The 27,415-nt window shown below is 61.5% G+C and overlaps 1 protein-coding gene across 1 annotated transcript; it reads left to right on the forward strand.

The window, feature by feature from the left end:
• The first annotated feature begins 1,426 nt into the window (after positions 1-1,426).
• Positions 1,427-25,052, forward strand: COL6A1 (collagen type VI alpha 1 chain). Its single transcript, XM_014859819.3, has 35 exons — positions 1,427-1,586; positions 2,366-2,495; positions 4,127-4,327; positions 5,282-5,441; positions 5,592-5,720; positions 5,804-5,824; positions 5,988-6,008; positions 6,085-6,129; positions 6,981-7,034; positions 7,583-7,627; positions 7,757-7,783; positions 8,007-8,033; positions 8,117-8,161; positions 8,454-8,507; positions 8,712-8,774; positions 9,552-9,614; positions 9,752-9,805; positions 9,898-9,933; positions 10,081-10,143; positions 11,664-11,726; positions 17,427-17,489; positions 18,229-18,291; positions 18,593-18,643; positions 18,792-18,827; positions 19,438-19,500; positions 19,728-19,793; positions 20,370-20,405; positions 20,832-20,868; positions 21,173-21,181; positions 21,539-21,672; positions 21,948-22,057; positions 22,302-22,485; positions 22,584-22,764; positions 23,548-23,577; positions 23,712-25,052. Exons 1-35 carry the CDS (start codon positions 1,490-1,492, stop codon positions 24,332-24,334), a joined length of 3,084 nt encoding a protein of 1,027 aa, XP_014715305.1. The 5' UTR covers positions 1,427-1,489; the 3' UTR covers positions 24,335-25,052.
• The last annotated feature ends 2,363 nt before the right edge of the window (positions 25,053-27,415 follow it).

Genomic DNA, 27,415 nt, shown 5'->3' on the forward strand with positions numbered 1-27,415 from the left:
CAGACATCAACCCTGGGTTCTCGTCCGGTGGAGGGCACCTCTGGGCCCATCTGGGACTCAGATTGGGACTCAGGGCCAGCCCCACTTTGCAGATGTGCTTTTGGAGCGGGGGCTGATCCCCCATCATGCCCATGCCCTCAGTGTGGACTGTCACATGTTGGGGACCCACTGACCAGAGTGCACAGTGTCCTGCAAACCAAGACATAAAAACAACCTCTACGGTTCTGTCCATTTTACAGATGATGTGTCAGGTACTGCCCGCTGCATAGCAAGTCACTCTACTCCACGGCCTGGCGCAGCCCATGCTGAGGTCTCAGGCTCCCGAGGGTCAGGAATCCGTGCACGGCCCCTCAGCCCCTGCTGCAGGAACCTCGCCGTTACTGGTGCTCAGGGTTTTCCCTGTTTCCTGTCCCAAACCTGTGAGAACATTATACCTGCCGCTCTTTGCAGACAAACCAGCTCCTGCTCCCAGAGGCCAGTAGGCAGGCGACAGCCTCCATGAGCCTTGAACCCCCCCGTGTCTGGACTGCAAGCCCGTGAGCTGACCCCATAGCACCGAACCCCGGAGCTCGGAGAGCCGTGCCCACGGCACCTTCCAGATGAAATCAGGGGCAGGTAAAACTCCACAGACAGTTTACAAAATTTCCATGAAGCCGACCTGGGGAAAATACTGGAGGAAACCCTGGAACAGTTGCTGAGTACGATTTCTGAAGGTTTTCTCAAAAGTTTCTCCATTATGGTCAGACAACTTTTCTGTTTTAAACTATAAAACATTTAGGCTGATGTTAGACAAATGTCAACAGCTCCACCTCTGGGAAAGGTCTTCTGGAACTTTCTCTGGGGCAGAGGCCAGTCAGCCACATCTGGAACCCACCCCACAGGGCCCTGTGGTGTCCCCACACCTATCTTGGGTCGGGGCCACGCTCCCCTGTCCCACTGTCCATGTCTATAAAACGTACGTCACAAATAGACAAGGGTAGGAGTTGTGCTGACTTTGTTTTCCCGCAGAAAAAATGAAATAACTTTTCCAGAGGCGTATGTGACTGAGCTGTGCCGAAATATTTACGTGAAAAATAACTCGGAAATCCGAGCAAGCGACGGATCTGAAACGTTTGCACAGAGCAGTCAGTGTGGCCACAGGGGGACACGGCCAATCCATCCACACGAAGATGTCCGGATTGGGACCCACCAAAGGTTCCTGGGACGTTGGTTTGGGGCCACACGTTCTTGCTCCAACGTCCTGAACTCGCCTGCAGCTTTGTTCTGTTTCACCTGAGAGCCACGATACTCTGTTGGTGACAAACGTCCCCAGACCTGTAGGCCGAGTCCCCAGGCCCAGAGCTGCTCCAGAGAGAGTGACTCAGCCTCAGGAGGGACCCCCGCCCTCGCCCTCGCCCGCCCTGCCTGGCTCCTCCCCCCGCTCCGCCCTCCTCCCTCCCGCTTAACTCGGCTGGCTGGCGGGAGAGCACAGGCACGCAGGCCGGGGGACATGAGGCTGGCCAGCGCTCTGCTCCTGCTGCTGCTGCAGGCCTGCTGGGCCGCCGCACAGGATGACACGGCCGCCGTGAGGACCGTCGCCTTCCAAGGTGAGTGGACCCGCCGCATCTGGGACTCCGCGCCGTTTACTGCCCAGGAGACGGGCCCGGGCCAGACGTGTCCAGCCGGGACGCCCGAGTGGGACCTTGGCCCTTTCCCTCGACGTGTGATGGGGGCCTTGGGGTTGCTCGAAATTCCCCGCCTGGGCTCCCAGCTCCCAGGGCCCCCCTAGGCTCCCATCAACTCTTGCTTCTCCTTCTCGAGGGGCCGTTAGGCTGGGCGAGGCGGGAGGGACCCTGGCGAGGTGGAGCACAGAAGGGACTCAGCTTTCGGCTCCAAGGGGCTGTCCTGAGGGTGGACGCTGCTCCTTCTCTGCCTCAGTTACTCCCTAATCCCACCCCTGATCCCCTGCCCGGCGGTCAGTGGAGACCATGGTCCCCCGGCCTCAGGCACCTTTTCTCAAAGGCGCTGCCCCTGTGGTTCTGAATTCAGCCTGAAGCGCAGGGAGCAGAGTCTTGTGTCCAGACCAGGGCGGGGCCCTGTGCTTCCGGGCGGGTTGGTGGGTCCAGCTGAGCCAGCGACTCCAGGCTGCATCCAGATCTCTCGCAATCACCCGCCTGTCGCTGGGGCCAGCACATTGGCACTGCTGCTTTTCTTGATGGGGGACGGTCGGTGCAGTGGGGGTGGCTGGGCCATGGCTGACCTGCCCCGGGAGGTGCCTGGGGGCCGGTGGGAGACTCACAGGTGCCAGTGGGCAGAGGGGGCCTCGGTGTGCCCCAAGGGTGCAGGGCGCCAGCACAGGCCCTCCCCTCTCCCGTCCTTGGCCCAGACTGCCCCGTGGACCTGTTCTTTGTGCTGGACACCTCCGAGAGCGTGGCCTTGAGGCTGAAGCCCTACGGGGCCCTGGTGGACAAGGTCAAGGCCTTCACCAAGCGCTTCATCGACAACCTGAGGGACAGGTAGGACTGGGCGCCCTTGATCTTGTCTCCTGCGTGGCTCTGAGCCTCTCGCAGGGACACCGTGGGCCCAGGGGTCGAGCCGGCCCGGTGTCACCCCGCCATGGCCCTCAACTTCCCCATCTGAGAGGGCAGGTGTTGGCCTGGCCGCTGAGTCCCCTCCCAAGTCCACGGGGGTTCAGATGGGCCAGAGAACGGCTGAATCTGAGGCAGAGCAGACTGGGGGTGCCGGTCAGCAGGGAGTGCCCAGGGCACAGTCTGAGATGCGGGGCTCCTGGTTCCCCAAACGCAACCGAGGGAACACGCCTCCGACCCAAACTGAGTGAATTTCGGGGGTTGGCCCAAGGCCATGTGCAGCCTCTGGTGCCCGGAGGGGGCACCCATCACCAACCACGGACACTGACCACTGCCCACATGGATGATGAGGGCTTACTTACATCCTGGACCCGACATCCCAATGTCCCAGCGTCCCCAATGTCCCAATGTCCCCACATCCCCAACAGAGGGGCCTGGAGGGACTGCTGGCCTTACTCCTGGGTTAGGGCACCTCACACTTCGTTCATTCACTCACTCACTCACTCATCCAACTGAGAGTCTGAAGCATTAGGAGGAGGCGGAGGGAGCCCCGGACAGCGGGTGTGGCCAAGCACAGGACTGGCCTGGAGGGTGAGGAGGGTGGAGGGAGGGGCAGGGCTGTGGGAGGAGGGGCACCGGTCAGAACCAGACTCCTCCCCCAGCGCCTCACCCGGGCAGGGCCCCACCCCTAGTCCTACCCTGTCTCTGCTGACCCGCTGACTCCCTGACTGGCTCACCCTGGTCCTGAGCCTCCTGCCCACTAGAAGGGGCCTCAGGAACAGAGGGTGGGGACCTCCCAATGCAGGAACTATAGGATCTGAAACCCCAAACTCACCCAAAATGCACAAGTCCATGACGCTGTGCAGGGAGGGCCCAGGTGTGTCTCACACTCCAGGAGGGGGCTCTGGGGCAGCTATGTGGCCAGTGTCCCCCTCCAGGTGACTTTGGCCTCATTTCTCAGCTCCCTGTACCTCAGTTTCCCCACCTGTGAAGTGGGTGGGCTTGTCCTACGACTGGTGCTGGACGGGCTGCCAGGCACGGCCACCCCCATACCCTGGCAGAGCAAACCCAAGAGCCCCAGGCCCCAGTGCACAGGGCAGAGGGAGGCGGCTGCTCAGTCCATGGGATCCTCCACCAGCGTCCCACTGAGAAGCGCCTCCCTCCTGCCCACCTTCACCCAGCCCCACTGCTGTCCACGCGGGGTCTGCCCACCTGGAACAGGGTCCCAGCACACACAGTTCTCGTCCCAGGCCCCTGGAGATCAGGGGAAGTGCTGGTCACTCACTGGCTGAAGCCTGGCCTTGCTGCCCACCCCACCCACATGCAGCCTAGGGCAGGGACCCAGCGTCCTAGGGCCACCCAAGACGGCCAGCCCACGGCTCTCTGGCTTGTCCCTCTCGGGCATCACGGGGCTGGGCAGCCCATCCACTGTGAAATGGCGGCACTGTGCCCTTGGGTGGACAGTGCTCAGGGAGCAGGAGGGGGCCACCCTGGGGGACTGACCGTGAAAGGGTCTGTGGGCCTGGGGGACCACGGCTCACCCCCAGCGCGGCTCGCAGGTACTACCGGTGTGACCGAAACCTGGTGTGGAATGCTGGCGCGCTGCACTACAGCGATGAGGTGGAGATCATCCGTGGGCTCACGCGCATGCCCAGTGGCCGCGACGAGCTCAAGGCCAGCGTGGATGCGGTCAAGTACTTCGGCAAGGGCACCTACACTGACTGCGCCATCAAGAAGGGGCTGGAGGAGCTGCTCGTGGGGTGAGCACCCCGGGCCAGCCACACGCGGCTCGATCGTGCCCTGGGGTTTGCCTCGGTCCCTGGGCAGCTTTGGGGAGGGCACACCACTTTCCGACCCATCTTCTGGTCGGCCAAACTTGCCAAACACAGGGGCTCACCACTGGCAAACCGAGCTCTGGTGCCTGAGATCCCCAAGGACCAGTCCTAGTGGCTAAGGGAGTCATGCTGGCAACCACACCCTGCCTGCCCCATGCTGCCAAGGGTCACTCTCCGTCCCTCCCTCAAGCTGTGCCCTGTCTCCTCAACCAGTGAGGACAGAGGGAGTGAGGGGGCCCTGAAACGCCCCGTCACTGCCTCCCCTTCGGCCAAGCAGAGATGATGTCTGCAGTCAGAGACAGAGACTGAAAGAGAGAGAGAGAGACAGAGAGAGAGAGAGAAAGAGGGAGGGGTTTCCTGGGAGAGCATCGGTGCTGGCCCCGCACATTGAGTTGAATCTTCACTCAGTGAGCAACAGTTACCTGACTAATCCAGAAAGAGAATTAGTTCTGGGCCACACTCCTGGGGCCCCGCCCGCGGTGGTGGGCAGCTGCCTGGCTGACCCCTCCACCTGCCTGTGGCCAGGGTCTCACGGTCAGGATGCCCCAGGCTGGGCGAGGACCTGTCTCTCCCCTGGTATATGTGCATTTTCCAAAATAGTGTTTTAGAGAAATGGGATCCCACAAAACTCTCTGCTTTAATATCCTTTTGGATAATCCCATTTTATCCCCTGGATCAACAGAGAGAAACAGACTGTCCAGAGTAACAGGAGATGCACTTGGAGACCTGCCCTGGATCTGGGCCTCTCCGGGGTTTCCAGCCCCTCCAGGCTCAGGGGTCTCGGCTCTGCAGTTCCCAAGGGGCCCCGAGCGGTCAGGGGCAGGGGCAGCTGGAGGGAGCCGGGCCGGGGCCGGTCTCACGGCTGCCCACGCCCTGCAGTGGCTCCCACCTGAAGGAGAACAAGTACCTGATCGTGGTGACCGACGGGCACCCCCTCGAGGGCTACAAGGAGCCATGCGGGGGCCTGGAGGACGCCGTCAACGAGGCCAAGCACCTGGGCATCAAAGTCTTCTCCGTGGCCATCACGCCTGACCACCTGGTAGGGTCCCCGTGGGGGCTGTGGCCTGGGAGGGGGCACAGGGACACAGGCAGCGAACTGCAGGAGGGGGCCTGGGGAGCAGCAGAGATGGGGGCCCGGGGCTCCCCACCAGCGTGGACATCATCCCCTGTTCCAACCCATCCACTCCAGGAACCACGTCTGAGCATCATCGCCACGGACCACACGTACCGGCGCAACTTCACGGCGGCCGACTGGGGGCAGAGCCGCGACGCAGAGGAGATCATCAGCCAGACCATAGACACCATCACCGACATGATCGTGAGTGGCCTCCCGTGGCCAGATGCTGGGAATCCTGTGGCTGAGAATAAAAATTAATTTGACTTTTCCGTTTCACTTTTCAGAAAAACAATGTGGAGCAAGTGGTAAGAGCCCCCGACCCAACCCCAGGGCGTCGCCTCCAGGCCCTCCCACAGCGGGGTCCTCCCGCCGCCCTGTGTCCGGGCCAGGCATCTGAGCGCGGGGCGGGCGGCAGGGCAGCTGCGGCGCCTTCACTTCTGACGTGTCCCTCTGTCCCTTCTCTGGCAGTGCTGCTCCTTCGAGTGTCAGGTGAGTGTGGCCCCTGCCCATCCCCGGGGCTGCCCCAGACACTGTCTCGGGCTCACTGTGCCCTCGTGTCTTGCAGCCCGCCAGAGGACCCCCAGGCCTGCGGGGCGACCCCGGGTATGAGGTGAGTGGCCGCACCCCGCCCTTGCTCACCTCCGCGAGGCGGTGAGGTGTGGGAGGAACGTCCCTGCAGCCTGGCACCCCGAGTGTTAGGGACATGATGGGGCCGTCCTGAGCACCTGCTGCACCCGCCCCTCGCTGAGCAGGTGCCCCCAGCCAGGGGGAGAGTCCAGGGACCCCGGGGTCGACTTGGCGGCTAAAGGCAGGTGTGGGGTGTGGGGGTCTGACCATGCCGGCCTCCTCCCGGAGGTGGAGGACACGAGCCCCTGCGGCTCTGTCCCTGGAGATGGGCTTACTGTGGGTCGGGGTGCGAGCTTAGGGCCCAGGTCCAGGCGTGGCTCACACAGGGAGATTTCCAAAATCAGAATTAGTTGCCAATATTTACAATTTGGGAGATTGCTCATGAAAGTCCAGATTTCTGGTTTCTCCTAAAAACTGTTGGGTCCAGTAGCCCTGGAGCCCTGTGACCACCGACCACGGGAGCTGAGCAGTGTAGGGGCTGCTGTGTCAACCCCCCTGCCTGCCCACGCCACCCACACCCCCACCTGGGAGCCCAGAGCAGTGGCAGGAACAGGCACAGGCCAGACAGAGAGGGAAGGTTCAGGGGTTGGTGGGGCCGGTGCAGGGCAGCCCCATGGCCGGGGCGCTGCGAGGGAGGGGACACGTGGACCTGACCTCGCAGACCCCACGACGGGCCACGGGTGACAGGGAAGCTGCCTGCAAATCATGCGAAGGGTATAGACCAGCGGAATGTCTTTTTAAACCTTTTTTTGTGAGGAAGTAGGGGTCCCTTTCACCAGCCTTTTAGAAACAAACATCAAGCGTCCCCTGACCTTGATCTGCTCTGTGTTCCAGGGAGAACGAGGGAAGCCAGGTCTGCCTGGAGAGAAAGGAGAAGCAGGAGACCCTGTGAGTGCCGGGCGGCTGACTGCAGGGCGGGGGTGCTAAACCTGAGGCTGGGGAACTGGCTGAGGAAGTTTCCAGAAGGATGCCTGGTTTCTGAGCACCGTGGTCACGTGGCCTGACCCTCAGAGGACGTGGTCCTGTGGGCGACGAGGGCCAGGGGCGCACAGCACAGCCATTCCTTCCTGTGCATCTCACCTGGCGGGGCCCACCAGCCCTCGGGCCCCCACATGTCCAGCCTGCCCTTGGAGGGGCTGGGACTGGGGGGCGGAGGCGGGGGGTCTGCCAGGAAAGTCCCAAGGCCTCTGCTCCAGCCAGTCTCCCCACAAACCCCTCTCCTCCTGGGGGCTCCTGACCTCCCCCCTCCCTGGAGCTCCTCTGAGGGGTCCCCAGGAGTGGGGGGCCTTCAGAGAAGGGGCCGGGGTCCAGCCTGGCCAGCGGTCAGCCAGCTCCATCCCTCTGGCTGACCAGGCCTGAGTGTAGTGGGGGCGAAGCGTGCTGGGTGGGGGCTGCCTCTGCCCCGGGGGTCTGACATGCTCCCTCCTCTGTTCCAGGGAAGGCCCGGGGACCTCGGACCTGTTGGCTACCAGGGGATGAAGGTAGGCCTTCCCTCCTCCTCTTTCCGGGCAGCTTTCCTGGCTGAGCCGAGACCCCTCACAGCTGTCCCCGGGGTCGTCCCCCCAGACGCTGCTGTAACAGCCCTGTTTCCTCTTCTGTTTGCTGTGTAGGGAGAAAAAGGGAGCCGAGGGGACAAGGTGAGTGAGGAGCCACTTCGGGATGAGTTCCTCAGGGCCTGGAGCCGCCCGCCTCACCTACACAAGGATGCCACTGCCTGTGCCCCGCCTGGCCGGGCCAAGCGGAGCTGGCGGGGGCCCCCCCTCGCTGCCCTCCATCCTCCTCCACCCCCCTGGGATTTCCGGGGAACCTGCCCCACAACAGGGGGACTGCCCCCCTCACCCTCCCTTCCTGTCTCCGCAGGGCTCCAGGGGACCCAAGGGCTACAAGGTAAGTGTGGCAGGGGGCTGTGTGCTGCCCCGGGGGAGGGGTCTGACCCTCATCTGACCCTCTCGGGTCTCTGCACCTTGCAGGGTGAGAAGGGCAAGCGCGGCATCGACGGTGTGGATGGCATGAAGGTAACCCCTCCTCCGTGGGTGAGGGGGCTGGCGCACGTGGTTCGGGGAGTGGGTGGTGGGCAGAGCCAGGGACCACCCCAAGGCGTGTGGAGGGGGTCTCGTGTGCGGTCCCTCCTGGCAACTCGGACGTGGTGTAAAAGGCAGGAGACGTGGCTGCCAAGTCTGAGGTCCTAGTGGATCCCAAGCCGCTGGGCCCTGCTCAGTGCATCTCCCAGGGTGGGGATGTCCCAGGAAGGGGTGGATGAGCCACGGCTGAGAGCCTTGACCACTGACTCTGCCTTCCTCCTTCCAGGGGGAGACAGGGTACCCCGGCCTGCCAGGCTGCAAGGGCTCGCCCGGACTGGACGTGAGTGGCTCTCTCTCACCCGCGTTTTAAGACTGAAAGTTCTCGGGAGTGAACACTGGCTCACACCCTTCTTCTCACGCTCCAAGCAGCCCCCGCAGGCTGGGCTGCATACAGACCTGCCCCCGCGGCTTTTGACATATTTACGCACAGCTCGCCGCCGGCTCGTTTAAGCCGCTGGGCTGACCTCTGCCGTCCTCTCCCCAGGGCGTTCAAGGACCTCCCGGGCCCAAGGGTGACGCTGGTGCGTTTGGACTGAAAGGAGCAAAGGTCAGTGACCTGAGCCGAGCCCCTGGGGGCCGGGCTTCATGGTCCGCTGAGCATCAGTCAGAAATCCTTCCTGCAGCAGATGCCCCCCTGGGCAGGCGGGAGCCCGGGCGGGAACAGTGGGAACAAAGGTTTGGGTAGAACTTACCGCCTGCCAGCCACCCACGGCAGGCGCGTCTGCCCAGGGGAGTCCTCCCCACGACCCGAGGCCACATCCTGACACTTCCTGCCTGCCCTCGGCCCAGGCCCAGGGGGCCAGCCCTCGGCGTCCACACAGCCCAGCCCCAAGTCCCATCCCAGAATGCGTCTGCTCGCATAGACATCAAAACTCAGGAGTGAACAGCGATGCCGATGGCGGGAAGTCGGCAGAGACGTGAACATGAAGAGATGATATTTTGGGTTTAATTTAAAGCAGAGTTTTCCGTTGCCGGTATTTTTCTGGGGTTTCAGCTACAGGAAGTGCTAGGAAAGAGGAGAGGCAACTAGACTCTGCCCCCAGCACGTCCTCTCGGATTTCCGGGACTAGATTTTCGGAATCTCGCCCTCCAGAACTGGGCTTGCCTCTGCCGTGCGTGGTGTCTGGGCTCAGTCCGCAGCAGGGAGGCGACTCGAGGATTCCTGTAGGGATGTGGCTGGTTGGGGAGGGTCCTTGGCCTCCGAGGCTCATGTGCTTGGTCAGGGAGAGCGACCTGAGGTCTGGATGAGGAGGCTCAGCCCAGAATCACCAGCCCCCCAGGGCCAGGCATGGCCTCCTGCAGGCTGACCCTCTGATCTTTCCAGGGTGAACCGGGAGCCGATGGGGAGCCCGGGAGGCCGGGGGACACAGGGCCCCCTGGAGATGAGGTGAGCTTGCATGCAGCCCCCCAATGCAGCCAGGGTGGGGCCGGGCCCTGGGAGAGACCACCAGGAACAGAGGCCAGCTGCGGCCCTGGGCCCTGCACTGGATCACAGATGGACGATTCTGTCTTCCTTCCTCACAGGGCGAGCCCGGTGAGCCTGGTCCCCCTGGAGAGAAGGGAGAAGCTGGCGACGAGGTAAGCACCCCGGTCAGCCTCCTGCCCTGTCACAGAGCCTGAGGCAGAGCCCCGTCCAGACTAACACTTGTGTTTGTTCCCCTTGATCCCAGGGAAACTCAGGGCCTGACGGTCCCCCCGGAGACAGGGTGAGTCGGGGGCTGGTGCTCTGGGCTCTGGGCCTCACCGTTTAGTGGGGACGTGTCCGTATGGCTGGCGCGGAGCATCTCCGCCTGACAGATCCAGAGCTTCTGTCTGAGTCCCTCCCCTACCTCCCTCTGCTTCTCTCCCCACAGGGCGGCCCTGGGGAAAGGGGACCACGGGGGACGCCAGGCGTGCGGGGCCCTAGAGGAGACCCGGTGAGTCACGTTCCTAAAGCTGGAACCCCGTCTGCTGAGGGGCAGGGGTCAGGCCAGCAGAACCGCAGGATGCATACAGTAGACTCCAGGGGACCCGCACCCTCACCTGTCTTCCCAAAGACAGTCCCCGGCACATGCGGGGAACCCAGCTGCCCCTATCCCAGACCCTGGAGCCGTGCTCTCACCCGGGTCCTCTTGAGGGGCCTGGCCAAGGCAGGAGGTGGGCTCGCCCTCTCTGCCCTCGTCACTGACAGCCTAGAAACATCACCGAGACAACTGGGGTTCCCCTAGCCTGCGAGGTGTTGTCCCCGTGGAAACGCAGGGTCGGCGAGATCGCGGTTGCAGTACTTGCGACAACCCGCCCGGCGGCGTGTTCTGTCCCCAGTCCACGCCTTTCACGGTGCTGCACGCCTGTCATTGCTGCAGCTGCACGTGTGACACAGTTCACTCAACTAGGCCCTCCCATCGCACATCTGGCTTTTCTAACTGTCTCGATCGCCCGCCAGCTCCACAAGTGTTTCTGCAGACAGAGCTTGCGTTCTTCTTTGGAAGAAATTTCTTTTGTTAAACCGTCAAGAGGGGATGTTAGGAAGTGGGAGCCACACGAACCTTGCAGCCGAGAGGCTGTGGTGGCCCCGTGGCTGTGGCCCCTTCATCTTGAAGGCTCCCCAGCCGGGAGTGGGGGGGGCTTCCTCCATCCTCGGGGGTCACTGGGAAGGATTTGCTAGAGCACCTGGCTGGAGAGCAGGGTGGAGGGACAGGCCCCACCCCACCCTCTGAGACTGTGGTGGAAAGGACCCAGGTCTCCCAGTGTCAGATGCGGCCAACCCTCTACCTGCAGACACGGGCGATGCCACCTCTCATCCCCAGAACAGGACTCCGCAGAGGCCGTGCGGTCCCTCTCGCTGTGACCCCTCGGGCAGAAATGCTCCTCCTCTAGATGCCTGACCAGGGTGTCCTGATGGCGAGAGCAAGCTTAGTCTGAGGCCAAGGTCATGGGGAGGGAGACTCAGCTTTCTGACCCCACCTTGTTCCCTGGGGGTCCCCAGGGCCCACGGCCCCCATGCAGGGGCTGGAGGGACTTCCGAGCAGGGATAACGTGGCTTCAACCCTCTTCTGAGTCCCCCCACCCTGAGGTCAGATGAGACTGAAGGCCAGGCACACAGAGGGTATGGCAGGCCACTTGTAGCTCTGGCCCTGAGGCTTGGCTGGCAGGACCCCAGCTCCCAGGCCCGGGACGTCCCTGAGCCTCACTGGACAAGAGGCACAGTGGGGAGCTGCCTCCAGGCCTCAGGGGGGCTGCTGCCTCCTCACTGCCACCTGCGGAACCCGCAAGAGCCACTGGATGGCCCAGCACGTGGCCACATGGTGGTAAAAATGGAGAAGTGGGGGCAAGAGGACGAGGCCACAGCAAGTAGAGGCCCCTCCCGGCTCTGGGCCCCCCAGGCCTCCTCCAAAGGCCATCTGCCCGGGGCAGCCGCTCTCCCCTGGCCCCACACTCACTGCTTGTTCCTCCCCAGGGCGAAGCTGGACCCCAAGGTGACCAGGGACGAGAAGGCCCTGTCGGCGTCCCCGGAGACCCGGTAGGGGGCCAGGCTCTCAGGGGATGAGGTGGGGGTGGGTGTCCACATGTGAGCTAGGTCTGCCGATTTGGATCTTGGAGCAGAAACGCTCCCAGCTGCTCATGAATTTAGGGGGAGGTCTCTCTCCACCTCTGACTCAGGGCACTTCCTGCAGGGGGTGAGCCTGGGAGATGGCGGGGGTGCTGGGGGTGGGAGCCAGGGGCAGCCAAGTGCAAGCTGGTGAGGGCAGGCCCAGCTCCTGGGGCCCTCAGACACCCAGGGATCACAGAGGGACCCGTTTGTCATCAGGGGCCACCTGCCAGGGCACAGAGCTGAATGGGCAGATGCCCCTGCTACCCCCCGCACTCTGCCCTTGGGGCAGGGGCTCCCTGGCTGGGCTGGCTCTGGAGGAGGGAGGAAGAGGGTGGAGGCCCAGCAGTGAGCCATCGAGGTCAGGGTACACATGCGGCAGCATCACGGAGGACTGAGCCCGTGACATCAGGCACCCCACACTGGAGACACAGCCCCAGGAGAGGCTCACTCAGCATTTGGATCCCAGGCATGAGATCCTGGCTGGAGGTAGACTTGAGAGCATCAGTGCATGGAAAGTTCCAGAATTTTTGGATGTGACGCCTTCCAGAGGCCATGCTGGGGAGGGAGAGAAGAGTGGGGGCCTCAGGAAGCAGAGAATCTGACCTGCCAGCCAACCGGGGGAGGGGGAGGGGAGGAGTCAGGTGAGAGGGTCCCCTACTCCAGGGGCGGGGGGAGCAGACAGGAGGCTGTGAGCTGCAGGGGTAAGGAGAGGTGGGACTGTGTTCTCAGCTCTTCTTACTTCTCCAGACCCCAGCCTGGAGTCTGGGGTCCCCACCACAGTGGTCCATGGGTGGAGTGAACGCACATAGAGCGGTCGGTGCTGGGACAGCCATCAGCGCCAGGCAGCCCTTGGACAAAGGGGCAGTCTGGGCCGGGCTGCCGGGCTTGTTGAAGTGGCCACATCCTGTGGCGTCCTGGAGCCCTTGGGGGCCAGCTGCATCATGGCAGAGCTCTGGGGGCCCCATTGGAGCCCAGGCTGACCCCGGGGGGAGTATTGGAAGGCAGGGGGCACAGCTTCCCGCAGAGCCCAGTCTGGAGCCTGGTCCTGCCCTCAGGGGTTGGCGGTCCAGTGGGGGAGACACAAGGCACAAGTGAACTCAAAGCATGAACTGAACCACCTGTGCGGTGAGGACGTCGGGCTGGCAGGGACCACCGTCCTCTCATAACCCAGGGTCGCTGCAGGGTGGGGCCGTGCCCAAGGCCTACGCACCCTTGGAGACCCTGCGATTTGGGGTGCTGCCCTGCCTGGGGCCCCAGCATCTCAGTCACTGGGCTCTTGGCCTGAGATGGAGCCTTTGTCCTCTACTCATCCGGAAGGCAGTTTCCTGCCCTTCATCACTGGGCGGCTGTTGTCCCAGGCCTCCCGCCAGGGTGCCTGTGCCCTGAAGCCTCCACAGAGAGGGGCTCGTCAGGCCTCAGGGACCTGGGGTGACTGTGCATCTCTGAGGGCTCAGAAGGAAGGCCCTGCCTGGACCCTGTGCCTCTGGGGGTCGTCACCCTGGCTATGCCGAGATGGGGGAGCAAGGGCTCCGGCCAGCCTTGTGCCCCCAGCTCTAGAGGGTGGCACCACATCACCAGGACTGGGGGCTTCATCTCCACCTCCTTCCTGCGAGGACCACCGCTCGCAGGAGACCACACGAGGGGGCCTGGTAGACGATGCCTGCAGCTTCCAGGGGACCCTCCATGATCCTGCCTCCTCCTCCTCCCTGTACCTCCCTCTCTGGAGTCCCCCTCCGTCTTGGGTGGCCAGATCCTCTCAGCTCACCCCAGACTCTGGCCTGTGTACCCGCTGCTCCTGTGATGGGGATTTCCTGGGTGGGACAGCTCCCTGGGCGTCCCCATGTCCCTTGTGCTGAGGGTGAGGTGTGCTGCTGGACCACGCAGGGAGGAGGTCCAGGCAGACCGCGAGGAGTGGCCTCTGAGCCTGGGGACTTCCCAGGGGCAGGACGAGGTGACAGCACCAAGAGGGGTCGGAGAGCTCCCGGTAGTGGGCTGTGAGATGGCGCTGGGTCCAGGGTGGCCAGGCTTTGGGCTCTGGTGGGGCTTGGCTCATGGCTTCCAGTTTTTTGGTGGCTTTTCTTATGGAAAGAAATTTGAAATTGGAGTTTTAGCAAAAAAGGAATTTTAAAAAATAACAAAAAAGAACCATCCACAATAGGGCAGAGATGTTTTGCCAATTCTCCTGATCGAGCATTAAAAATGCACCTCGGGCCCATTCCAGGGTGGGTGGAAGGGGGCGGGCAGGGATCCATTTATTCGATAATACGGACCGTCTGGAGACAGCAGGGCCAGCTCAGTGGAAAACTTTCCTCGCACGTAATCCCAGTTGAGCTGGCCAGGAGCCAGCTGTCTGAGGAGCGAGGCATCTCCGGGGGCCAGGGGGCCACGTGGGAGTGGAGGAGGCCTCTGGTGGGCTCCTGACTTTGTCTGGCTCTCCTCCTCCTTGGCAGTGAGGGAGGATGACGTCTCTCAAAATAAGGCTTAGAAGTTCTCCGGGCTCAAAGACTCCTGTAAAGTGAGTTGTCCCACCTCGTTTTGTTTCACGAGAGAGAAATGGTTAAAATCAGTAACTGCAACAGGAGGAGGTGCTCATGGAAAAACAGGATGCTCCTGTCCCCTCCCCCACCACAGGTATCACTGCTCAGTTTCTTCTAAAACTTAGTTTCTTCTAGAATCCTTCTAGAAAAAGCACAGAGTGTGTGAGAGTGGCCTCATGCGCCTGCAGTTTACACAATTAGCATCCGCCCGTGATGAGTGATAAGTGTTGGCAGTTGTCCAGGTCAGCGCTCCAGACCCGCCAAACTTTTCAGTGTCACTGTTTCCACTGTACAAACTTATTTGATGTGCCATCTGTCCCATCTCAGCGTGCATGTAGATTGTCTCTAGTATTTTGCTTAACAGAAAAATGCTTTGATAAATATCAACGTCCGTCTGCCTCTGTCAGCTTGTCTATCTGTCTCTCCATCTGTCTGTCCATCTATCTCTATCCATCCATCCACCAATCTAACTGTCATCCGTCTATCTGTCATCTATCATCCGTACATCCATCATCTATTATCTATCCATCCACCCAGCCAGTCACTCATCTACCCATCCATCCATCATCTATCTCTGTCATTTATCTATCATCTGTCTGTCTCTACCATTTGTCTATCATCTCTCTCTCCATCCATCCAGCCATCTCTATCATCTATCATCCATCCATCCATCCAACATTTATGTATGTGTGTATGTATCCATCCATCCATCCCTCCATCCACCCATCCATCTTGAAATACTTCCAAGGCTATATGCAGAATGTACATTCTTAGCAGGAGAATTTCTTGGCCAAATGGGGTGTGCGTGCATTGATTTTGCTAAATAATCCTACCTATGTATCTACAGAGGCCCAACTTACATTCCTCCTGAGAATGTAAAATAGACGGTACCCACACCTTTGCCAACATGAGATATTATCAAACTTCAAATGTACATTTTTGCTTCTCTGGTGAAAACCACGTCCTCTCTTGGTTTGCTCAACTGTTTATGGGAAAGGCTGAGCGAGGTCTCGCGCTTTCCAGGCTGTCATGTGCTCTTCCTGGCTCTTCCCGCAGTGGCTCATGTTCCTGGGAGGCTGTGATTCTTGGGTTGATGGTATGAGACCCCTGTCTGGGGTGCAGATACCTTTTCGCTTGTCACCTGCATGTTGACTTTGTCTGTGGCTTTTGGTTGCTAGGATGTCCTGCTTGTTTACAAGGTTCCAAATGCATTCCCCCCTTTACTGCAGTTTTTGCTTTTATCTTTGATGCCTTTGGAGTAAATGTCGCAGGTTTGGGAGTGAGGTGGGCTTGACCCAGCTTGACTTTTTCTGTGAATAGTGAGCCTATCGTCACAACACACTTGATGGCAGAAGTATCTTTCCTGGTGACTAAAATGCACTTTCGTCGTATTTGAACTCCGGTACCCACATGTGTCTCTTCCTGGAATTGCTGGGTTGTGCCCACAGTCTTCCAAGTTCTGCCTGATTCCCATTTGTAATCACTTGGGCTTCACAGTAGGTTTTACTTCAGGCCTCCTGGTCCGGCTGCTGGTGACATTTCCAGACAGCACCAAGGAGTGGCGCGACGGCTCCCGCGCTGTGGGACAAGCTGGGTCAGGCGCACAGCCACATGATCAGCTCTTGCCCTGGGCCGCCATTCCCCCTTCCCGAAGTTGCTTGAGCCACAAACAGCATAAGCCGCTAAAGGCAGGAGCCGTCACCGGGGTTTACTCCTGAGCGTTCCAACAGTGCCTGCTTGTTTATGTTCCCAATTTTGAGAGAAATTAATAGTCACTGTAAAAAAAGGAAACAGCCAGAGAGTATGAGGGAGGGGGATGCCCCCACCAGGGCTCATGACCAGCGTTGCTGGGGAGCCTCGCAGGAAGCTGCCCTGCGGAGGAGTCCCTGTCCCTCCGGCCGTGACCAGGGCCTGCTCCCCAACCCGAGATGCGCTGGTTCCCCTGAGGGGCTGGAGCTGAGGGGGGCTGGCTTTGGACCCAAGTTTGTCCACACTGGACGTTCAACTTCCCAGCCTCAGCACTGTGTCCATCCCCAGGGCTCGGGCGTCTCCTGAGCCTGTCACAGCCTCCACGACTCCAGACCCAACAGGCCATCGGCTCCAACATCATGGCGTCCATGGGGAACTTTCTGGGAAATTGTTTTTCCAAATCCCAAGAAAAAGCAGTTGAGCAATCGGGAAAATGGAGGAAACCATTCCGGTTCTCCTTCTGTTGCACATCGGCCCTCACCAGGCCTCCCTGCCTCCTCTCCGCCCTGGAGAGGGCACTACCCCTCCCCCCCGTGTGACCGCCAGTGCTGCCCGCCAGGAGTGGGAGCCTCGGGCTGGTCCCAGGGCGCCCCGCCCAGCCAGCTTTCGGCAGGTCCTGGTGTTCCTGTGTCTTGGGGTGAACTAGGAGGACCGGGAAGTGTCGCCGGACATGGCCTCTGGCCTCTCACTGGCCTGGCCTTGGGCACCCAGGGCCTCACTTTCCCATTTTCCTTCCTGTCCCCCCTTTTCATGTCCCCAGGGTAGCATCTCAGGGCCCCAGACTGTGAACCCGAGTTCACAGTGTTTCCAGTATGCAAGCCTGGGGTGAAGTGTGTGATGCAGATGCTGCCCGAGGCTGTGAGAACACAGGTGCTAGGACCACCAGCCACAGCTGGGCTCTTCCATGGTCTTGGCGCGGGCAGCAACACAGCATCAGCCTCCCGGCTGACGGCTGGGTGATGGAACAGGCGGATAACGGAGAGTTGTCCACGTTTGTGAGAAGGGCCAGCCAAGAAAGGCCTCGGGGAATTGACAGCCTAATAACAGGGCCCAGCGGACAGACCTCTGAGTCCAGGGTTGTGGCTGGAGGGGTGTGCAGGGGCCAGGCGGGCCGGTCGGCTCTGCAAGGGATGCGAGTTCCTCTGCCTTCCCTGGGCCTGGCTGGGCTGTCCGTGAAGTGCAGACGGGACCAAGACCCTGGACCCAGAAAGACAGGAGATACGCCAGCACAGAGAGGAGTCGATGGAGTGCCAGCGGCAGTGGGGGGCGCGTCCCGGAGGCAGGCTGGGGCCATGAGGGCAGGTGTCGGGTAGAGAGGCCCAACGGTGTGTCTTCTCTGCAGGGTGAGGCTGGCCCCATCGGACCTAAAGGATACCGAGGAGATGAGGGCCCTCCGGGGCTGGAGGTGAGTAGCCCTTGCTGCCCCCGCCCCAGAAGCGGCCAGCCCTGACCCAGACCCCATCGCCTCCAGCCAGTGCTTCCCTGGGGGCCCCTTCAGACTGGGCACAGCCCCAAGCCCATTTACTGGATAAATGTTTTGTTTCATTTTATGGTATATGTGACTTTTAGAATATGTGTGAAATGCAGGAAACAATAAAAAAGAGAATTGAAATCTAAAATACTGCCACCCAGAGATAAACAGCGTGAACAATATGATGCCTCATAAATTTGGCTTCATGAGGTTTTTAAAATTTTTTCATTACAAGCATTTTCCTAAAACCCTAATGATTTTTCAAAACGTTATTGACACGTGCGCCCTGGCCACACTGTGGTCGTGTCCGCTGGTTTCTGTGAGCTCCTGCAGTCAGGCAGCTTGCGTTCCAAGCCCCACAGGTAACTGTCAGTAACCCGGTCCGGTCCCTGTCCCATCTCTGTTCCCGTCCTGGAGCCCCTCCCTGCCTGGAGTTGGTGGGAGGTGTGGACCCGAAGGCCCCACGGGGTCCTGGTTGGCTCCACGTGCACCAGCCCCGAGATTACCTGTTTGAAAATCCTTCTTTTAATCATTACTGTGCTGATGAGTACAAACACATTATTTTACTTAATTCACTTGTATTTTCCTCAAAGAGGCATTGTGCCTCGGAGCTGGTGTTGCCTGTCGCCTCGATGTTCTTCCCAAACCTCAAACCTGCTTCTCTCCTCCTCAGGGCCCCAGAGGAGCCCCAGGGCCTGCAGGACCCCCCGGAGACCCCGGGCTCATGGGCGCAAGGGTGAGTGACCGTCCGAGGGCACAGAGCCCGCGTGGGCCACCAAAGGCCTGGCTCTGACTGAGGGTCGGGGTCTCAGCAACCGGACGGTGACAGTGACGGCTGCGTCAGCGTCTGCGCGCAGCATGGGGCACCTCTCCCGGCCACCCGCTCTGAGGTCCAGGGGAGGTGGGTGTGGGGCCCTCGGCAGCCCGGTCAGGGAGCCGCCTTCCAGGCTGATGGGCCCCTTGCCTGTGCCCGCCGCGTCTGGCGTCGTCACTGGCCCGGCGGTTCCCAGTGATGGGACTCAGTCTGCTCTCTCCAGGGAGAAGACGGCCCCCCCGGAAATGGCACCGAGGGCTTCCCCGGCTTCCCGGTGAGTGCCCCCAGCTCCCACCCCAGCACCCCTTGCGGCCACCCGGGCACACGTGGGTTGGCTGGGCTGGACCCAGACGAGGACTGGCCAGGGACTGATGCCTGGGACCCCCTCAGAGCCTGGCCTCACTGTCCCGCCTTCCCTGCAGGGCTATCCGGGCAGCAGGGGCCCTCCTGGGATAAACGTGAGTACATGCACACGCACATGTGTGCAAAGATGCACGCACACACCCATGAGCAAAGACACTCACGTGCACACATGTGCAAAGATGCACGCACACACATCCTTATCCCAGGCTCGTCGCCGAGGCCCCTCCCACGTGGCCTGGGGTGCCTGGTGACTGACTCAGCCTCTGGGCAGACGGACAGGGCCGCTCCCCACGACCACACCCCGGTCTCCCCTAAACCTCGGGTGTCCTCCGGCCCACTCAGCCTCAGTTTCTCCCCAGGAGATGTGTGTGGGGTGGGGGGCGGGGCAGACAGTGTCTCCTTGTCATTATCTTTTCCTTTGAAAACTTCTGCTTCTTAAAAAGGAAATAAAATATGTGTAAATTCTATCTTAGTAAAGCTGATTTAAAATAGAGAATTTGTGAAGGAAAGGAACAGCCAGGATGCCTCTCCTGGGCGAGGGCTGCCCCCCATGGCCCCAGAAGCTCTGCCAAACCACAGAGATGGGGGCTCCAGCCTCCGCCCCCCCCAGGAGCCCAGGGCCACAGCACCCACAGCGCCCACCACACACATGCCTGCCTGCAGGACTCTGTGCCCCCCTGACCGAGTGTTCCATGTCACCCGCAGGGCACTAAAGGCTATCCCGGCCTCAAGGGGGACGAAGGAGAAGCTGGAGACCCCGGAGAGGACGTGAGTGCAGAGCCTAGCGGCATGTTGTGAAATCCTGACTCAGCCTTGGCCCCAGGGTCTGCGACTGTGAGGGCCGGGGAGGGGGCAGCCGTGTGCCCTCGGGGCTGCTGAGGCTCTGTGGGCAGACACTGAGGGGACGAGGAGATGAGGAGACGGTGGACAGACGTGCAGCACGTGGTCTAGCCACGCACAGTGGTGTCTGGTGACGCCATGCTCTTTCCTTTCAGAACACTGAAATTTCACCCCGTGGTGTCAAAGGAGCGAAGGGGTATCGGGGCCCCGAAGGCCCTCCGGTGAGTCTGACTGGCCGGCCAGGGTGGGGGCACCAGGATTCTGAGGCTGCAGGAGAGTGGGGACTGGGAGGGGCTGGGAGCGGGGTGGGGCAGGAATTTGGGGAACGAGTCTCCAGAAAGTCTTGGGAAGGTTGGGGCTTTGACAGGTGGGATGGGAGGGAACGGGCAGTTTTGAGAGGCCGGGGGGTTCAGGGGGCAGAGAAGAAGGGGCCAGTCACCTGAGAGGTGATGGGGGTGCTCCACAGCCTGGGACGGGTGCCCGCAGAGGCAGCACCATTAGACCAGAGGGGACTCTGTACCCGGTGGCAGTGCGGGTGAGCCGCAGACAGGGCCCCAGAGCCCATCCACTGGCCGCCTGGAAAGGCCAAGTGCTGGGCAGCTGTCAGAGGGGATGGCAGCTGCAGGGTCTCCTCCAGCCCTTCGTGTGCAGGAGCCTCAGCTGCCCGGCTGCCCCGGCCTTCAGGGCTCCTAATGGGATGGGGAGTCAGCCCGAGGGCTCCTCTCAGAGCCACAGCCCAGGAAGCCAGCGGGGCCACAGGGGGCCTCACAGCCTTTCTCTCATCTTTTCTCTGACAGGGACCCCCAGGACTCCCAGGACCACCAGAGATGGACGTAAGTGGCGTGTCTGTGAATGTCCTTGGGGGTTGACCATTCCGGCCAAAGATATCATGGGAGATAGAGAGCCGTGAGGGCAAGAAGGGAACACATGCTGGCCATGGGGGGCATGTAACGGACACAAGCGGGTATATGATGGCCACAGGAAGGCACATGATGGCCATGGGGGATCCCTGATGGCCATGGGGGACACATTATGGCCATGGGGCATACGTGATGGCCACATGTCCTGACCACATCAGATGTCCTTGCCCCAGAGGCAGAGCAGGTGGTGCCCTGGGAAGAGAGAGCCCCTGCCCAAACCCAGCCCTGCTGTGGTCCCAGGGAGGGTGGCCACAGGGCGGGACTCGCCCCCAGATCTGGGGCAGTGCTGGCTGGAGGGGGAGGCAGTTCAGCCATCCTGCCAGTGTTTCTTCCCCCCAGGAGTGCGAGATTCTGGACATCATCATGAAAATGTGCTGTGAGTACCTCCAACGTGTGCATGACCGCCTGAGGCAGACAGAATCACGTCCCCTGGCCCCAGCTCTGTCATCTATTAAACTGACTGAGAGAGTGGCGAGCCAGAGGAGCGGGCACGTGCCCCAACCATGAGGGAGTCCCGGGGGGCAGGGGACCCAGCAAGGTGGCCCAGCCGCCGGGCAGAGCTGCCCACCTGGTCAGGGCATCGGGGGCTGGGGGGCGGCTGAGGGCGTGTGTCCTTCAGGTTTCTGACACAGCGCGGGTTCCTGACTGTGTGTAATGTCCTCTTTCTCCTCTTTCCCCAGCTTGCTGTGGTGAGTGTCATTTCTAACTCGTTAGAACGTTTTTCGTGTGTTTTTAGCTTTTGAGAAGAATGACCCCGGGCGGTGGGGTGGCCCCCTCTCAGTGCACGCTGTGGAGCTGCAGCTGGCACTCACGCCCCCACCCACACCGTCACGGTCCTTGGGTGCTGGCTCCTCGTCCCCCCGTAACAGACCCCACCGGCTCCCCAGTAACTACCATGACCAGGGACAGGTGGGGCAGGACCTGCCCAGTCCATCCTCCCCACAGCTTGGGGTCCCAGCCAAGCCCACCGCCCCAAGGGGCTGCTCTGCTCTGAGTGGGGGTCCTGGGAGGCCCTGGGGCTGACCCTTCCCCATTCCTCCCCCCAGAGTGCAAGTGCGGCCCCATCGACATCCTCTTCGTGTTGGACAGCTCGGAGAGCATCGGCCTGCAGAACTTTGAGATCGCCAAGGACTTCATCGTCAAGGTCATCGACCGGCTGAGCAGGGATGAGCTGGTCAAGGTGAGGCAGCACCCCTGGGCCCCCTCACATGAGAATGCACGTTCCCAGGGAGACAAGGGTCCGTCCTGACGAGGCTGCAGAGGGGCCGGGGGCCATCAGAGACCAGGCCCTTTGTTTCTCTGAAGATGTAACCCCAGCCCACCAGCGTGTGAGAGCCACCCCTGGGCCTGTGGGCTGGTCCAGCCTGGGACAGATGGCAGAGGGAGGGGCCGGCGGGGAGCGGGCAGGGGTGGCCGCTGGGACCCCGGGGCCCCTGACCTCGCGTCCCCGTGCAGTTTGAGGCCGGGCAGTCGCACGCGGGCGTGGTGCAGTACAGCCACAACCAGATGCAGGAGCACGTGGGCCTGAGCGACCCCAACATCAGGAATACCCAGGAGCTCAAGGAGTGAGTGCACCCCCAGGCCTGCATCCGCATCGCAATGAGCCCACCAGCCCTGCCCCTGCCTGACCCCGTGCACTCGGCCCTGACCCTGACCCTGGCTGAGCCCAACCCTGGCCCCTGATCCCACAACAGGCCTGACTCTGCTCCTGACCCTGGCCCTATCCTTGATCCCGATCCTGGCCTCCCTCCTGTCCCTGACCCTGACCCTGACCCCAGCCCTGGCGCTGACGGTGCTGTGGCCCCGTAGAGCCATCAAGAAGCTGCAGTGGATGGCGGGGGGCACCTTCACGGGCGAGGCTCTGCAGTACACCCGGAGCCGGCTGCTGCCGCCCACCCAGAACACCCGGATCGCCTTGGTCATCACGGACGGCCGCTCAGACACCCAGAGGGACACCACCCCCCTCAGCGTGCTCTGCGGCCCTGACATCCAGGTGGGGCCACCCGCACACCGCCTGCTGCCGCCCTGGTGCCTGGGACGTGGGGGGGCTCTCTCCCTGGGGGCCGTGCTGACACTGTCCCTCCCCCACAGGTGGTCTCCGTGGGCATCAAGGACGTGTTTGGCTCCATCGCGGGTTCCGACCAGCTCAATGTCATTTCCTGCCAAGGCCTCGCACCCCAGGGTCGGCCCGGCATCTCACTGGTCAAGGAGAACTACGCAGAACTGCTGGAGGACGCCTTCCTCAAGAACATCACCACACAGATCTGCATAGGTGGGCACAGGGGCCGGGGTGCAGAGCCCGCTCAGCTAGGCTGGGACACCCTCTGCCCTCCACTGTGACTCCAGCTGCAGGCGCCGATGCCCACGTGGGGCCAGCAGCCCATCTGCCTCCCCACAGGCTGCCCACACTCTCCCATGTGGCCCGGCGTCCACGCAGGTGCTCCCCAGAGGGTGGGCTGCACTGTGTCTCTCGGCCTCTGTCTACACGTGATCGCCATGGTCTGAGCGTGCACACCCACACACGTGTGCAGTGATGGGCCTAGGAGCCCAGGATGGCTCAGAGGCACCACCTCAGAACATGTCCATTGGGCTCAGACCAGGGATCAGAGGCGCGTCTACAGTGCAGGCAGCTGGTGAACAGCCAGAGGGAGCTGCCGGGGTCAGACTTGAGACCCCCTCCCGCGCGATGGGGACAGAGTGGTCAGCATTGCCCGGGGACAGCATGCTACCTATAGACCCTCCTCTCTGAGCCTCGGTTTCCCCATTCTCAGAAGGTGCCAAGGCTCTGCCCGAGCCCTCGCTGGGTTGGTGTGAGGACCAGGAAATAGTTGCTGAGGGACCTCAAAGGCCGCTCTTGACTAAGGGGACACCCCTTCCTAGTGGGCAGAGTGGGCCGAGTAGGGGGCTGGGCAGGCGTTAAGGAACGTCACCTGTGCACACGGCCACACCGCGCCTTCCACAGAGACGCCTGGTATCCTCTCACGGGGGATCCAGGCAGAATGATGGTCCCTGCAATTGCTGGGCTCACGCTGTGTGGGGTCCTTCTCTTTTACAGACAAGAAGTGTCCAGATTACACCTGCCCAAGTGAGTACCTGGGGCTGTGGGGGCCTGGGGAGGAGGGGCCTCCAAGCGCGCGGGGGCCCAGGGAGGAGGGGTTCCAGGGCGATGGTCTGGAGATAAGGAGAGTCCAGCGCTAACAGCCACCCGCCGCCCCGCAGTCACCTTCTCCTCCCCGGCCGACATCACCATCCTGCTGGACGGGTCGGCCAGCGTGGGCAGCCACAACTTTGACATCACCAAGCGCTTTGCCAAGCGGCTGGCTGAGCGCTTTCTGACGGCACGCCGGAAGAACCCAGCCCACGAGGTGCGGGTCTCGGTGATGCAGTACAGCGGCACGGGGCAGCAGCAGCCGGAGCGCGCGTCCCTGCAGTTCCTGCAGAACTACACAGTGCTGGCCAGCACCATCGACAGCATGGACTTCATCAACGATGCCACCGACGTCACCGATGCCCTCAGCTACGTGACCCGCTTCTACCGCGAGGCCTCGTCGGAGGAGGTCAAAAGGAGGCTGCTGCTCTTCTCAGACGGCAACTCGCAGGGGGCCACAGCGGCGGCCATCAAGAAGGCCGTGCAGGAGGCCCAGCGGGCGAACATCGAGGTCTTCGTGGTGGTGGTGGGCACCCAGGTGAACGAGCCCCACATTCGCGTCCTGGTCACGGACAAGACGGCCGAGTACAACGTGGCCTATGGCCAGCGCCACCAGTTCCGCGTGCCCAGCTACCAGGAGCTGCTTGACGGCGTCTTCTACCAGTCAGTGTCCAGGAAGGTGGCCATGGGCTAGCAGGCGGCTCTCCTCACTGCTGTGGAGTAAAATGTGACGGGATCCTCCCGACCAGCCCACTAGCTAGAGTTTTTAAAGGAGAACCTTGAAAAGCCGCTCTGTGTTTGCCCACCCCTCCCCGCGGGTGTCTGCACCCCTCCCACTGCCAGTTAGCGTCCTGTCCTGTCCCCATTCCCTGTGGGCCCGGTCCCAACCCAGGCACAGTCCTGAGGCCTCATTTCGCTCTCCTTCTGGGGGATCAGCTGCGCACCGCCCCCTCCTCCCCCCACTGCCCTCCCACCTTTTCCCTCTGATCCTGCAGGACTCTCCACTAGGCATTTCACTCACACTTAATGTCAACCCCACTAGTCAATCATGGGAGGTGGTGACTGCGTTTCACTTTTGAAACCGAGAACTCGGGGCAGTAGACGTGGCGACCACATCGCCAGAGACGGGAGGAAAATGGTGACTTCTCGACCCTGCGCCCTAGCCAACCCCAGAACAAGGTGCTACCCTGCCAACTCCATGTGTGCAGAGGCCTGGGCCCCGGACGTCTGCTGGCACAAAGCGATGTCTTTCACTAAAAACAAAGTAAAGCTCCTTTTTCTCAAGGGAGAGATCGGTTCTGCATCCTCTTGAAGACCCTCTTTATTTGTTAGTTTTATTTTTCCTCCTTCCTGTGTTTTTCTCACTGTGTCCATGTCAGCGACGTTTCCAAATAAAGGTTTTTACTCTTCTCCATGGTCCTCCTTCTGAGGAGTCAAAGTCCCACCATATTTGCGCTTCGTACACAGACAGGAGGAGAACTTGGAGATGGCTGGGGTGTCTGGTTGGAGTGCCCGCCTCCCACTCGGTGATGGTCAGGAGAAATGCCTTGGCTGGACACTGTCAGCGACACCCCTCTTCTGGGCCTGGGGAAAGACCCAGGGGCGTGAAGACCATCTGCCAATGGGGAGGGGCTGCGAGGGGCCCAGACTCCCTGGGTGGCAGAATCTGAAGCAGATTCCATCTCAGGCAGTTGGAAGAGCTGGCCAGATCCAAGCAGATTTAACCACAGAGGGCCAGCATTCTGGCATCAAAAAGAACCCTGGGAATTCTGGAGATGGGTCAGGACCCAGCAGGCGGCAAGGGAAGACGCCTGGGAGCTTGGGCCCTTGATTGGGAGCAAGTGTGCAGGGGGACGTGGCCGCCCATCATCGCAGTGGCCCTGCCTCATGGAGGCTTACGGGGCAGTGAGCCCAGCTCAGCTCAGATTCACAGGAGCAGACGTGCACCCACTGGGGTCCTGGGTGCTCGTTTCTCCCATCTTAGGGCTGTCAGGGGAGGATATGGGATCGGGATAAAGGAGGACAGGAGGGAAGGACAGGACAGGACATCCATTGGCGGCCGGGCCTCCAGGCGGTTCCAGCCAGGGGGGACTTGAGGGCAGTGACGGGTGCCTCACTCAGATGCCTCACAAAACGTGGCTGTGAATGAAAGCCACAAGAAAGCCAGAGGAGGGAGCCGGCAGGATGCCCTGAGACCCCTTCTGACTCGGTGGAGAACAGCACCCCATATAGGCCCAGCGGGCTTTGGGCACAGTCTGCCGAGGGGCCGAGGAGACCCCTCAGGTGCGCCCCTGGGCCCACGTCCTGCAGACGCGACAGGACCAGGCGGCTGCCGCAGTGGTTCCATCCGCTGGTCCGTCAAGCGCGAACCAGCATGCACCCGGACCCTGTGAGCCCTTGGGGCCGCACAATGTGGAGCCGCTGCCCGGGCCCGCTCCTTCCCCGCTGCCCGCAGCTGTGGGAGCTTGAGCCAGTCCCCTGCCCCTTCAGCTCAGTTTCCTCAGCTGCAAAATGGGTTCGTCTCCCAAGAGGCTGTGGTGAGGCCCGAGCTCCTCCCGGGGCGGACATCACCTACTTCTCCATTTGGGGCCAACACAGCTCCTGTTGGACATCGAGCCCACGGCAGGGGGGCCAGAGGGCTGGCCGGAGGGGTGGCTTTCGGGGAGAGAGCCTGGGCCAAGTGAGGAGGGCACCGGCCTCTCCTGAGTCCCTGCAAGACCCTGTCCCTGTGCCTGCCGTGCACGGCTCCCTCCTGGGGGCTCCCAGCTCTGCACCCCAGCTCAGGTGGGCCGTGGGGGCAGATCTGGGGTTCCTCCTCACCTGCGGGTCGCCCCACCCACCTGGGGTGGTCACCCAGGGACAACTGCCTGAGGAAGTGAGAAATCAAATTTGCATCTCCCCTTTAAGAAAGGACCAACCTGCAGGGTGAATCATCTCTAACTGGAAGTGGCCCCAGGATGCCAGGCTGCACTTGCTCCGTTTCACCACCGTCCCCCCCACCCCCCTCACCCCCCCTTCTCCCAAATATAAGGCTCCTTCATTCCATGGAACTCAACTTTCTAAAAGTGTGTCATGAAGGAAACCCAGGCCCCATCATGCCTGCATCCCTTCCAAGTCCGTAAAAACAATATTTTAGGTCGTTGCGTGAGGTGCAAAGCCAGTTCCCCGGTTGCTGTAAGTGGGGTCAGCTATCCCCATCGCTTCCTGGCTAGGAACAGCCACGGCCATGTGGCTCCATCTGGTCCCTGGGCTTCCCCTCCTTTCCATGTACAGTTGAGGCTACGCAGCACAGGGCTGGCGGGAGATGCAGAATGCTGTCGGGGATCCTGCCACCCCCACCCCATTTGTCCTGACCCCAAATTTCGGGGGGCAGTGCCCTGTCTCTCCCTGGCCCTCCCACCCCCCATAGGTACCTCTGGCTGCAACTCCTTCCTCCTTCAGGGAAGGATGGTCCTCGAAGGGAGAGAGGGGCCTGTGGGATCCAAGGGAGTGCTCAGGAAGGCCCGTGCCAGCCCCCACCCACTCACCCATCAGGTCAGCCCCCTGCTGATCCTGGAAGCTCCCCAGGACCCATCCATCAGCGCTGGGACATATAGGGCGCACCAAGCCCACCTCCGAGATCCCATCATTCTGACCCACCCCACCATCCATCTGGGTGGGCGGGGGAGTCAGAGACCCTGGACTGTCCTGTGAAGGCCAGTTTCTCCCTTTGCAGTCATGTGTCAGTGCTGCTGCTGTGCCCAGCAGGTGGTGACACTCACCCCATCAGCTCTCA

Source organism: Equus asinus, chromosome 18 (genome assembly GCF_041296235.1).
Source record: "Equus asinus isolate D_3611 breed Donkey chromosome 18, EquAss-T2T_v2, whole genome shotgun sequence".
Taxonomy (NCBI): Eukaryota; Metazoa; Chordata; class Mammalia; order Perissodactyla; family Equidae; genus Equus; species Equus asinus.